General features: G+C 43.5%; 1 protein-coding gene across 6 annotated transcripts in view; it reads right to left on the reverse strand.

The window, feature by feature from the left end:
• The window catches only part of ZMIZ2 (zinc finger MIZ-type containing 2), a 70,871-nt gene that overhangs the window by 20,626 nt on the left and 36,267 nt on the right, over window positions 1–13,978 (reverse strand). For 4 of the 6 annotated variants that reach the window (XR_005748055.1, XM_040346032.1, XM_040346029.1 and 1 more), the window contains exons 2-6: window positions 5,376–5,448; window positions 4,857–4,971; window positions 4,442–4,647; window positions 1,534–1,720; window positions 1,158–1,421 (exon numbers count right to left, since the gene is read on the reverse strand). Coding sequence is in view for 5 of the 6 variants with exons in the window: in XM_040346032.1 (XP_040201966.1) it covers window positions 1,158–1,421; window positions 1,534–1,720; window positions 4,442–4,647; window positions 4,857–4,971; window positions 5,376–5,425 (822 nt within the window). In the remaining variant the exon portion in view is untranslated. The remainder of the gene's footprint in view (window positions 1–1,157; window positions 1,422–1,533; window positions 1,721–4,441; window positions 4,648–4,856; window positions 4,972–5,375; window positions 5,449–13,978) is intronic. The other 2 variants (XM_040346033.1, XM_040346031.1) reach the window with 1 other exon arrangement.

Consider the following 13,978-nt stretch of genomic DNA (forward strand, 5'->3'; position numbering starts at 1 on the left):
GGGGGTTAAAAGCACCCTGCTAATGGTCGAAAAGCGACACAAAAAGACGGTATAGTGCGGCGATTTACCACCGACACCCAACGCCTCGGTGCCTTAGCCACATAATTTATGTACTTGCAGACTTTTTTTTGTGTAATTATCTGTTGATCCTGCAAAAAATCTAGTAAGCTCCTGTAGTGGACTGAAAAAAAGGAAGTGTCTTTGTTGTACTAAAATCCCCTGCAATGCCATCAGCCCTTCCTGAGCATTTCTCTGCTGGACTACACAACACCCCGCCCCTTGCGGGAGGGAGGTTTTCTTGTCCTGCAGAAGAGAACTGGACAAGCATGACAACACTGCTGGACAGCACTGTCCCCTAGTACAGGAAGTGGGTTAGGACTACAGAACACATCCAACTCAATTCTCACCCCATAACATAAGGAGCGTTTCGTAGCCCTTAACTTCCTGATGAACACTGTAGCACAACACAGAATTTCTGGCAGGATCAATATTTTTTTTTTTACATATTGAACCAATTTCAATAACATAACTAGCAGACCAAGAAAGAGAAAACATAGCTGGGCTTACACACACACACACACACACACACACACACACACTTTTACCTTCTTGCTATTACTACTTAATATTTATCTTTAGCACATTAAATCACAGCTGCCAATAATGAATCATTTGGGCGATGAGAGAAATGATCCAAGATGACCACACAAGCTATTAAATCTCTTCACCAAATGAGAGAGCCAACCATTTGTTGGCAGTAACCACATTTGCAGCATATCGCAGAATCTATGCGATTCTAATGAGATAACTCAAGTCTTTCAATAGCAAATAGATTTAAAATTCAGTGTAGTCCCAACAGATGACAAGATGTGGTCATGGTAGGTCAGATTTGTTTTTTCCCCATCCATAAGTGTATTGCTACGATACAGACCTGCAAAGGGATTATTGTTTTGCCCCTCATTCTTTCTGCTTACAACCCAACTTCATGCAACATTTTGGGTTTTGAAAACATTATGGTGTCATTTACTATCACATCAAACATTATAATGTAACACAACAAGCCTATGCTTATTAGAGACAGGTTTAACTAGGTTTTTCTTTATTATAAAATGTTCTGAAGTCAAAACAATGGCATAAAGTTCAGTCTCTGGCCTCACCTCATTGGAATATGTCCTCTTCACTGCTTGCCTAGGCATTTGTTGGCCTTGTAGCTGCCCAGTGTAACCATTAGGTGGTATCCTTTGTTGGGCGTACATAGGGTTCATGCCTTGAGCTCTTGAAGCATTCATGCCCATTTGAGCCATGCCGGCAGCACTCATAACTGATCCCATGCCTGCAGAATTCATTCCGCCCTGCATGGAAGGTCCACGGGGTCCAGAATGAGACATGAACTGCCCACCATAATTATGAGAAGGCCCCACCTGCACATAAAAAAAAAAAAACACCAAATTACATTTCAGAAAAGGCAAATAATGCAAGGATTGAATCTACAAGAACGGGTGGGAAAATTCTCGGAGGCCATACACCACTCACCCCTCCGTATTGGTTTAGTTCCTGGCTCTGCTTTTCCTGCAGTGCAGCTACAGTCGCTGTTGCGGTTGCTGTTGCAGTAGCTGCTGCCACTGCTGCTGCAGCAGCCGCTTGTGTAAAGTCGGTAGGACCACGACCCGTGTGCTGAGGCATGCCTAGCCCACCAGCAGATTGTGGACCTCCAGGATAACTGGTAATAAAAAAAATAAAAGTTTAGGTTACTGCACCAGAACACCCCACAGGTCAATCTAAAGCACAACTTTAGTCAGAAATCACACACACAGTTGAAAACAGTAACTGTTTTACTTGTCAATATATTATACTTTAAGTAGACTCACGAGATCCACCTACCTTTGCTGTGCTGCATGGAGGCGACAGTCTCTCATTGCACAGACACCATCCCTCCGTTCTTGGGAGTAATAGTAAACACTACCAAATGACACTCAATTCACCTTCCCATAATAAAAATATGATTCAAAACACTACCATTTCGCAATTCAGTATTAACTCAGGATTTCAGGCAATCAAAAGAGTGGAGCTGCAACATTAATGGCCTTTTCTGCAGGAATTGAAAATCACTTTTCTCGAAAAAGATGTTCTGAAAAGAACCAACCGTTTAGAACAGTGGTTTCCAAGCGGTTTGCTTTTATCTGGCCCTCGGGACACTGTTCCGCCTACCGATACCAATGATGAGGGCACATTAACTGCTAATGACAGCCGACACCAGCAAAGGGGCACCAGCCCTCCCCGCTGACACCGGCAAAGGCTAGTTCCAAAGTCAGAGGTTCAGGGTGATGGCCAGAGAACTAGCATTTGCAGAGGTCTAGAATAGCAACCTATGGACATTGTTTTGTTTAAGCAAAAGCAACCTATAAAAGTGAATGCTACAATTTTTGTTTTTATACATGCGTAAACAAACAAAAAATTACATAAATTAAAAAAAAGCGAGGGGGTGGGGGGGGGTGATGAGCTTTGCGTCAATTACCTAGGTTTCCATGTACAGCTTGGAATTCTTGATGTGGGGGAAAGCCATGTTTAATTAATATGCAGGCCTTATTAATGCCCTGGTGACCTTATCTCACTGCAAACCATCTACCTAGGCTTTCACACAACATATTCTGAAGACTCCGATTGTCATCATTATGGGCTATGCATTATGTTAATTCACATGCATCAAAGCTCATTTTAAAATGGGCCAGTAGTGAATCATAACACACTAAAAAAAAAAAAACGCACACAACACGTCGAGGTAAAAAGACAGGTTTCACTGTAAATTGCAATTCAAAAAGTTGACTGGTCCCAATTCAAAATTAGACACATAGGGATTGATTTACTAAAACTGGAGCATGAAAAATCTGGTGCAGCTGTGTATGGTAGCCAATCTGCTTCTAACTTCAGCTTGTTCAATGAAGGCCGGCCATACACGGAGACAATTTCTTTCCTGCAACCACAAGTTGCAGGAAAGAAATTCGCTGGATTGCCCCTTCAACACAGACCGTGCCGATGCAGGAATCACTCCTGAAGGAGCCATTGTCTCGGGGGAAGCCGCCCTCGCTGGGACGAGACAGCTAGTATCGCAAGAGAATCGGGCTGGTTGTACTCGGCCAAGATTTGAACCATGCATGGCCAGCCTAAGCTTTGATAAGAAAGAAAAAAATAAAAATAATAGTCTGAAAGCAGATTGGTTTATATGCAGAGCTGCACCAGCTTTTGCACTCTCCAGCATTAGTAAATCAACCCCTTAGCACCTAGTGTCTAAAAGGTAAACATTATCCCTGACCATAATACCAACCCCCAGCTAGAACTAAAGATTCTGACCGATAGTTCTCTACCCTGTCCTCAAGTACCCCCCCCCCCCCCCCCCCCCCCCCCCAACAGGCCATGTTTGCAGGTTTTGCTTTATCTTGCACAGGTGCTTAAAATCAGAGTCAATGGCTTGGAATATTGGACAACTATTTTATCTAAGAGAATATCCCAAAACATGGCCTGTTAGAGCCGGTTCACACTGGGGCGACCTGGGATCCGACTTCAAGTCGCCCCTAGTCGCGCGGTCGAGAAAATTAATGTAAGTGAATGGGAGCCGTCTTAATGTACACTACTGAAGTCGCTCCGACTTTAGAAAATGTTCCTGTACTACTTCAATCAGACTTCTGGGCAACTTGTACCCATTGATTTCAATGGAAGTCGCCTCAGAAGTCGGATCACTGTCTTAACTGAAGCAACAATACAGGGAGAACATACATTTCTCAGGCAAACCCCTCTGCCCCCCCCCCCTCCCACAGAGCCGATTGTTGTTTAATTGGCCACTGGAAAGCCTCCTGTGCTGGAGGCAACTTGAAGTTGCCTTGTAAGTTTCCTGATGATTTATACTCAAGTTGTGTCCAAGTTGCCCTTCAAAGTTGTGTTGCCCATGTGTGAATGGGCTCTAAGGGAATACTTGAGCACAGGGTTGAGAACCACTAATCTACACCATGCCTCTGCAATGTGACGCCCAGTGCACTTTTTGTATGTACTTCTATGGCAAACAGGATGTTCATTTAGAGATTTTTAGTGGTGTGGTATTGCATTCAACATAACCTGTCAAAGTTGAGCCAGTATGCACAAACCAACGCTGGTGCCCAGATACACATCTATACACCCAGTTAATGCACATTCCACTCTGTATGCCAAGGACGTCCATAGACTGCATTTGTAATAATAGGGGTCCAGCTGAAAAATGGCTTCCCCCAGTAAGTTTAACCAGATTTTACTGAACATCATGGCCCCTATGTGTTTTTTACATTGCCCGATATAAATGTAACACACACTAGTGATGTCCTATCGCTATGTAATGCACAAAGCAATTGCAAAGCACCTACGTGGTTATTTCTGTGCCTACTATCCCTTTACCATCCACTAGGTTTAAAATTACCTGTTTGGGTAGGCTGATCCCCCTGGATAGCCTCCACGTCCGTACATGCTCTGCTGAAGATACCCCTTTCCAGCAGCCCCTTCAGAATATGCTTGCTGGTTAATAAATTGGGGGTTCCCCATTCCTCCTCCGTTGCCAGGCAAGCCTGGCATGACTCCGCCCCCTGTGGGGCCTCCACTGGGCACCATAGGATTTCCAAGACCCTGCTGACAAAAGAAAAAAAAAGACAGATCAGCAAAATATAAAAAAGGGGCACACAATGACAGCCACAGTTCAAGCACAGCTCACAGTGAGAATCACTGAAGAGAGAATTTCATCGGGCACAGAAAGGGTTAAGCAAAGGAGAAGTCTTAAACAGGGGAGGGGTTAAGGCTGAGCAGCGCAGCGGGCTCCACCTTCAGTGACATCATGTTACCTGGCTCTGCGACGTGTTGCTCAGACCCCAGACAGTGGTTACCACGGAGAGCGATCCAGGAGCTTGATTGGTGTTTTGTTGCCAGGGAACAGACTCGTATGCAAATGAACCATCACTGTTAAGGGCAGAGGTGGGAGTTATTGGTGTGCGCACAATCCACACGGAGAATGTTTAGCTACAAGACACACTGAAACTGCAAATATCCAATCAATACAACTGTCTGCTATGGAGCAGCTTTTCTTTCCTTGCTGCAAGCCATCATGCCTGCCAGATTCACTTTGCATGATAATAGCTTGCAGATCGCTACAGAGATTAGGAAAGCCTTTCTAACTAGCCTTGTAGGAACATATACAGTATATCATGGAATCTGCTGACAGGAAAAAAAAAATCATTTGGATTTACATGAACACAAAGAATAGCCATCGCATGCACAAATACATGACCTGTATATATAGAAGAGCATGGGGCATGCAAGAACACAACGACTAAATGACAGACTATAAAACACGGGCACCTCACCTGTGTCCTGTGCCAGGGTGCGATGGTTTCATGGGGTTCATGGAATTCATTTGCAGGTGGCTCTCGTCACTGGCTGCAGAGATAGAGATAGATTACTTGTAACATCTCTCCGTGATGCTTACTTCCCCAGAGGCTTGTCACGGCACCTTTAAATCACCCTGCATGACTCATAGCTTTCCCTTTATAATTATGCAGCATGCAGAATACACGCTGCAGTGCACTTTCCTCCTGCAAAGGTTAATGCTCTGCTCATCTGCCCCCGGCCTTCCCTCTGGTCACATGACCATGCATTCTGTACACAGGACGTGGAAGCTGGCACAATGCCTGCATCTGGCACTAGTTACATAGACACCCCTTGATTAACCTTCTCGCTGCCAGGAACATACAACAGCAGTATCAGATAGAAAGGAGGGGGGGGGGGGGATAAAATAAATGACCTCTGAATTTGGGAGGAAGAAAAATTAAATAAACTACCCCTGAGATCTGGTACCTGAACCATGCTAGCAATCTGGTCACCATCTAAGAGCTGAACATATATATTAAAAAAAAAAATTAGATAGATAGATAGATAGATATATATATATATATATATCTATCTATCTATCACACTGAACTGTATGGAGATGGTTTGCATTTGTGGGGTACACAGCACACCCCCTCTAAAGAGTTGTGGGTGTCAGTACAGGGGCGTGCTCAGGAAGAGGGGGGCCCAGGACAAGGAATGCAGACAGGGGACAGGAAGGAAATGAGCAGAGGTGGGAACGGAAAAAGCTGCGCAGTGGGTGGGAGAAAAGCATACAGCTGAGAGCAGAGGGTAAAACATGAGCAATGAGAAGAGGGAGGTGACAGGTGTCACACTGTCCTTAGATAAACTAAAGGCAGCAGAGAAAAGGCCATTTCTCAGCTAAGAGGGCGTCAGAACCTCCCAACAGCACCACCACAAAATGTCATCAACTTTAGGGAAAACAAAAAATAAATATAAATTCGCCAACAAACCAGAGCTACAGCTCTGCTCCTGGTCATGTCGGAGACAACCATGTTATATGCCAAGTATTCTTAAAGAGATATAAGGGAATAATGAGGGTAGACAATTAAAGCAGAATGTTGGGTCATAAGGTTTTTCAAACAATATAGAAAATGTCAGAACTACTACCCTGACGCACCAAAATTCTGGCTGCTGAAAATTGGGTCATTGCCATTTTGCCGATAGAGAAAAAAAGGTGTCAATAATGGTGCTGAAAGTGCTTGGTGTGCGTTTTTCATAGGTCATGGGACTCAAAGGCCACATCAAATTGTAACAGGGGTGCGTTATTGATGAGTTCTTGCGTTTTCAATAATAAAAAATAAAAAAAAGTGGAGGTTCACCCTAAAACAATTATATAAAATTACATCCAGCATACTAACGACATGTGCAGTATTGCTGGTATTTTTTTTGCCGTACATACCGTTTAATTGCTATTTCCCCCCCGGCTTCCGGGTTCCGATTCCCACGGGACTGGGCGTTCCTATTGAGAGCTTAGATGATTGACGTCTGGTGAAAAACTTCCCATGGCGCATAAAGCACATCACCAGTTTTCCGTAAATAGCCGACCTGCGAGTCGGCGCTATACGGCGACCTCCGTGTAGAGCCGACTGCGCAGGCACCATATAGAGCTGACTCGCAGGTCGGCTATTTACGAAAAACTGGTGACGCGCTTTATGCGCCATGAGAAGTTTTTCACCAGACGTCAATCATCTAAGCTCTCAATAGGAACGCCCAGTCCCGCGGGAATCAGAACCCGGGGGGGGGAAATTGACAATTAAACGGTATGTACGGCGAAAAAAAAACAGCATACTGTGCTGGATGTAATGTTATATAATTGTTTTAGGGTGAACCTCCACTTTAACCAACCAAAAATGCAGCAAGCAAGACTTAACACCACGACGGACCAGTGTGAAGACATACATAGGATTTGGAGGGTTGCATTTTTTTCTTGCGCAAAAAAAAAACAAAAACACAACACAGACAATAATGGAGGACAAATTCATACTCCTTTAAATTCATGATATTAAATTAAAAAGTAGTAGAGGTGCACCAAAATTAAAAATTAAAATTAAAATGGACAGTTAACGATTGATTATATCCATCAACTCATTTTCGGTTTAAAATTTTTAATTTTGCTGCACCTCTACTACTTTAAGTTTATACAAAGTTTAAAAATATTATTATTATTATTATTATTAATATTAATAATATGCAGCTTCCAAGACCTTGTTTTCATAAGATGTTTGATTAGTTTCTCTTAAATAACTGTTGAGGCTACACTGCTCACCCTCCACCAGAAAGGGTGGGCAGAAATGCCAACAATAGTAATAGACACCTGTATTATGCACAGAATAGCCCTTTAATATTTTGTTTATCAGGACATTTAAATAAGAACTCTTTCCACACTGGCGGACTCCGCTTATGGTTATGGACATAACCCGCTGTCCTCTACAAGCGGTCGCATTGAACCAAACTGCCTGTCTGCTTACATCCGACCCACCAGACGGATGGGGAATGGTTCCCCATTCATCTGTTGTTGGCAAATAGGATTGAATGTTGGATGCCTGCCGACATCTTCTGCTCCATCTCCACAGAGGGCAAAAGATGGCTCGATTGGGTTCGCTTATAAAACCGACAGGCGAACCCAAACAGGCCCCTTTCACATGTGTGGACTAACAGACAGCACGCTCCCCCCCCCCCCCCCCCCCCCAACGTTCAGTCAGACTGGAGGATAGATGAGCAACACAGCTAGGTCGCCTAAGGCCTGGTTCACACACTGATGCAGTTTTAAATCACGACTGAAATAACATTGCTTCCAATGGTGCCCATTCACATCAATGCAATGCATCTACGATGCGACTTTCGGGAAGTGACCTGTGCTACTTTGGTGCGTTGCAGTGCTATTTTGTGGTCCATAGACTTCAATGGAAATGCATCAAAAATCACATTTTTTTTTTTGTATATTTTTTTATAAATGAGATTGAACCCAGGTTTACACTGACAGCAGGAATGAAATCATGCGAGTTCAGCAGAACTCACACAACTTCATCTCCGCATGTCGGTTCCAACTTCAGGGGCGATTTCAGAGACATCTGTGCGGGTTGCTGCACAGAGGTCCATGAAAATTGCACCCCAGAGTCGCCAATAGTACAGAAACTACTTTTGGGAATCGGTGCGGCACCAACTGGAAGGTGCAATTTGACATGTCAATTCGCTCCAATGTGAACCTAGGCTTAGTGTGCAATTTGCGATTGTTGGAATGAGCCAGTAATTGCAAGCTTCATAATGATTTACTCATTCACAAGGTCTTAAAGCAAAAACATTGCCGCCATTATGGTGCAAGTGCAGATGTACCCATGGGCTCTGCACAGCCTTTGGATCGAACTTCCGAGTGATCTCGCTGCGGAAGGGAGAACGGGTACCTTCTCCACCCTGAAAGGTGCTAAATGTGTAGGGGGGGGGGGGGCGGCAGATATGCAGAGCTTCCACCAAGTTCATTTTCTCAGGACTATATAACCCACGGTACCTCACTGCCTGCAAGCAGTGTTTTCTGTACCGACTCCCCTCAGCGCCTCTAGTTTAGAAGGCAGGCTCTGTAAAATGTGCGACACAGCAGTGCCTACTCACATGGCATAGTGACTGTCGCACAATTCACGGAAGTAATTGTGTGCAGACCTTCAAAGTTTACAAACTTCAATACTTGTTCAGATTAATACAGTGAGGGGGGAAAAAGTATTTGACCCTCTGCTGATTTTGTACGTTTGACCACTGACAAAGAAATGATCAGTCTATAATTTTAACAGTTGATTAGAACAGTGATCATCTAACCACAACACTCTTACCCAGTTCTCTTCTGAATCATTCAGAGGTTCATTAGCAAACTTTAGGCTGGCCTGTACATGTGCTTTCTTGAGCAGGGGGACCTTGCAGGGCCGATTCCTCACTGTCCTCATGAACACTTAAACTCCACAAGGTTCTTCCATTTGCAAATAAATCGCACCAACTGTTTTCACCCTCTCACCAAGCTGCTTGGCGATGGCCTTGTAGCCCATTCCAGCCTTGTGTAGGTCTACAATCTGGTCAACGACATCCTTGGAGAGCTCTTTGGTCTTGGCCATGGAGGAGAGATTGGAATCCGAGTGTATACCCCGCTGCCACACTGCCCCAAAGATGCTGTTTGCGGGACTTTGCATACCATCCTGCAAGCGCACTGCCCCAGTGTGAAAGCACTCGGGCTTTCACAGGCACCATTTATAGCGCTAAACGCCTGCAAAGCGCCTCAGTGTGAAAGGGCTCTAAGAGTGCTCCTACTCTTTGTTGTTATTCTGACTGCTATAATAAACCCACCATTAAAATTATAGACAGATCATTCTTTTTGCGAGTGGGCAAAAATCAGCAGGGGATCAAATGCTTCCACCTCCCCCGAACGAGAAGGTTAGAAATAACCAATATAATAATGTAGAAATAAATATGATTTTACAATTTGGTCATAAATACACACTTTAAGGGGTTGTAAAAGGTAAAGATCTAATGCATTCTATGCATTAAGCTGAAAAAATCCGACAATATCCGCCCCCCCATTTTACTTACCTGACACCTTGAAAGTCCTGCGCTCGCCCCCAACATCATCTTCGCCGCTCAGCCTGGCCATCGATTGGTTACAGTGGATGGATTGAAAGCAGTGCAGCCATTGGCTTGCGCTGCTGTCAATCACATCCAATGATGAGATGCGCCGGGGCCGAGTGATACAGTGAGCAGCTATGGCTGCCAGGTGTATAACAGGAGCACGCCAGCAAGAACTCAACACCACACTCGCATTAAGGTGTCGAGTCCTTGCCGGGGGGGGGGGGGGAGCCGGAGCAGCTGCTGAGGGACCCCATAGTAGACCAGGTTCAGGGCTACGCTGCAAAATGATTGGCAAGTATACATTTTTTTTTTCTTTTTTTTTTTAAACAATGCATCTTTAGTGATCCTTTAACTACTTGACTAGTCCCCTACTTTATTGATAGATACACAGCGATAAGATGCCGACAGGTATTGATGTCCGTGTCCCACCTGGATGAAGGGCGTTCCCAATGGTTCCTGTTCTGACAGCTGTCAAAGTCAGCCAATAAGGGGAAAGCTCCCACATGGGGATAAAGACAGCAAAAACCCGACAGAAGAAACATTTCCAGCATTTTTTAGCTGGAGCTGGGCACAGATTACAAAAATGTCTGATCTGCAGTAACAAAGTTGCAGTACTGAAGCAACTTTACCAGGTTACACTGATTGCATCTGGCTTCTGTGATCTCTCAGACAAGGATCTGATTGGTTCCTGCTCGCACACTGAAATTTTGGTTGCCAAGTTAAACGTAGGTCCTGACAGAGGATCTATGCCCTGAAGATGTCACAGATGTCTTTCATGACTGATATAGGGAAGCAGAAAAAAAAAAAAAACACAGACTTGCAGCGCGACTCTGCAAGGCGATTTGGAGGCGACTTCAGCGTGACTTTGAGCAACTTACAACGCGACTTAGGCTGTGGCCAAAGCACAGCTCTGTGGGAGGGAGGGGTTTGCCTGGGTAAACTTATTTTCCTGTAAAGTTGCTTCAGTTAAGATGGTCCGACTTTGGAGGCAACTTCCGTTGAAATCTATGGGTACAAGTTCAGCAGTGTACATTAAGACAACCCTCATTCATGTCCAGCGACTTGAGGCAACTTGAGGTCTGACCCCAAGTCGCTGTAGTGTGAACCAGCACTAAAGGATAACTCCATTTTTCATGGAAAAATATATTTTTAATTTTTCTATATTATATATCAAGTCATATTGTAATTGAATATTTTACAAAATGGTGTTGTAAGTAACCCTGCGCTGCTAATTAATGTTGTTGCTGCCAACACGGCTAATTGAAAAAAAAGCAGAAAAAATATGTGGTGTGTAAGTGTAGCGCTAAGACAATACAATAAATAACAAAATAATTGCATCCAAAATAACATACGTAGTGATCGCTCACTTATATGTGAATAGTATGCATATAACAATAATTATAGTGATCTCTCACTGAGGAAAAAAATGGTAAACAAATGTGAAGAGAAATAAATCCAAAAAAACGAATTTGTGACCATAAATACATAAAAGTCCACTGCGTGCCACACAAATTTCTGAAACTCAGATTTGAAAGTGATGCTTGAAATAGACGTGACGTCTCATGTATGGCGTGTTAACCCTCCACCAATAGGATTGCAGGCTTACCGGAACGTGTGGACTCAAAGAAATTAATCTCTTATGAGTCGAAGGCGCATTAAGGTGATGTAAACAGGAGCGTCCTTTAAAGGCAATGGATCGATCCCCCGAACATCAACAAGGCCGATTCAACCAAATGTAGGATAAACCGTGACGGTTGCACACAACTTGCCCTCAATGAAATTCGATTTCGGAAGGAGAAGGAGAGAGGAAGCAACATAGCGTAATCTTGTTTATAAGGTAACATTTAATAAGTAGTTGCACTTACATGGAATTGAAGAATGCAGCGCGCGTATGTATACAAAATGGGGCGGCAGTGGCGTCCTCCCGACGCGTTTCGTTATGGTACACGAAATGCATCGGGGGACTCCACTGACGCCCTATTTTGTATACATACATGCGCTGCATTCTTCAATTCCATGTAAGTGCAACTACTTATTAAATTTTACCTTATAAACGAGATTACGCCAAGTAGTTGCACTTACATGGAATTGAAGAATGCAGCGCATGTATGTATACAAAATGGGGCGGCAGTGGAGTCCTCCCGACACGTTTCGTGTTGGTACACGAAATGCATCGGGGACTCCACTGACGCCCTATTTTGTATACATACATGCAATCCTATTGGTGGAGGGTTAACACGCCATACACAAGAAGTCACGTCTATTTCAAGCATCACTTTCAAATCTGAGTTTCAGAAATTTGTGTGACACGCGGTGGACTTTTAGCTATTTACGGTCACAAAAAAAAAAAAGTTTTTGGGGATTTATTTCTCTTCACATTGGTTTACCAGTTTTTTTCCTCAGTGAGAGATCACTATAATTATTATATGCATACTATTCACATAAGTGAGCGATCACTACGTATGTTATTTTGGATACAATTATTTTGTTATTTATTGTATTGTCTTAGCGCTACACTTACATACCACATATTTTTAAAAATGACCTTCCCTTTTCAATCTTCAATGCTGTCATGTTCTACTAGTGTAACTAAAGACAAAATAAAAAAAATGGATAACATCATTTCTGGTGACAACCAGGAGTTCGCTCATGTTGTAGGGATTGCCTCTCACTTCCAGTTTTGGCTATGGGACAGGATGTGAAGAGAAATCTAATGGGGGAAAAAAAATTAAAATAAATAAAAACACCCCACACACAAAACATGAACAGGAGTTATAATCCTTTACGCAGTGCCAAACCTATTACGCAGTGCCAAACCTAAAACAAACGGTTTTGCCTTTAGGCCCCTTTCACACTACCACCACTTCGATTTTGCCGCAATTTCAGGGAATGCCTGTGTAACTCGCATCAAAGTCGGACCAAAGTAGTGCAGGGACTACTTTGAAGTCGGCAGGACTTGAAGTCATACCTATATTAATGGTTGTCATGGGAAACGACTTGTCATGCGACTTTACAGTCGCAAGTGTGAAAGGGCTTTAGTTGTATTTTTTTAATGGCACGACAAAGTTCTTTGATATTTGGACAGAAAATGACAGACATAGTTGCAGCTTAGGAACTCTGCTAAACTCTCGGTTCACACTGGTGCATTTTGACATGTCAAATCGGCAGCATTTACCGGCAATGGCACCGTCCTAATCGGTGCAACTGCGGCGCTGCACCCATTTCAAAAAGTAGTTTCTGTACCAATTTTTGCAATTTCGGCACGCAATTTACATTGACATCTGTGCAGAAACCTGCACAGATGTCTCTGTAATCGCCAGCTGAACTCGCATGGCTTCACTCCTGCAGCCTATTGTGAACCTGGTCTTAATGCAAAGAACGAATGTGAAAATGTTCCGATTTTATATTAGAGATTGAAAGTGGTTCTAAACCAGGCATGTCCAAAGTCCGGCCCGCGGGCCAATTGCAGCCCGCGTAATGGTTTGTGGCGCCCTGGTACTTTGGATATATGCATCTTTTGTGCTAGAAGTCCTTTATACGATCTATAAAAATAGCAGTTGGAAAATGTGGAGGCGCTGTCCATAACTAGATTCTAGCGGGCACTCTGCTAAAAGAATGGCAGCACAAATAACAAACCAACATAAAAAGGGAAATGAGAGCTTAAACAAGGAAAAAAAAAGTCAGCACAATTTTTTTTTTTTTTTTTTAAACCAAGTCAACCTCAAGCAGCGAGAGAAAAAAAAAAAAAAACAACCAACACGTAATGATTGAACCAATTACCACTTGTAAACTGGTTTTACAAACAAGTAGAAACGCAGTAAGAACAATAAGCCAGCAGACAGGGTTAAATAATCGAGTTGCAGTAGGTTCGGCTGGCATTTCTACACAAATCCTCCTTATGATGCTCTCCCCCCCCCCCCCCTCCTCCTCCTCCTCTCCCGTCATGTCCCTG

The sequence above is a fragment of the Rana temporaria genome, chromosome 3 (assembly GCF_905171775.1).
Source record: "Rana temporaria chromosome 3, aRanTem1.1, whole genome shotgun sequence".
Lineage (NCBI taxonomy): Eukaryota > Metazoa > Chordata > Amphibia > Anura > Ranidae > Rana > Rana temporaria.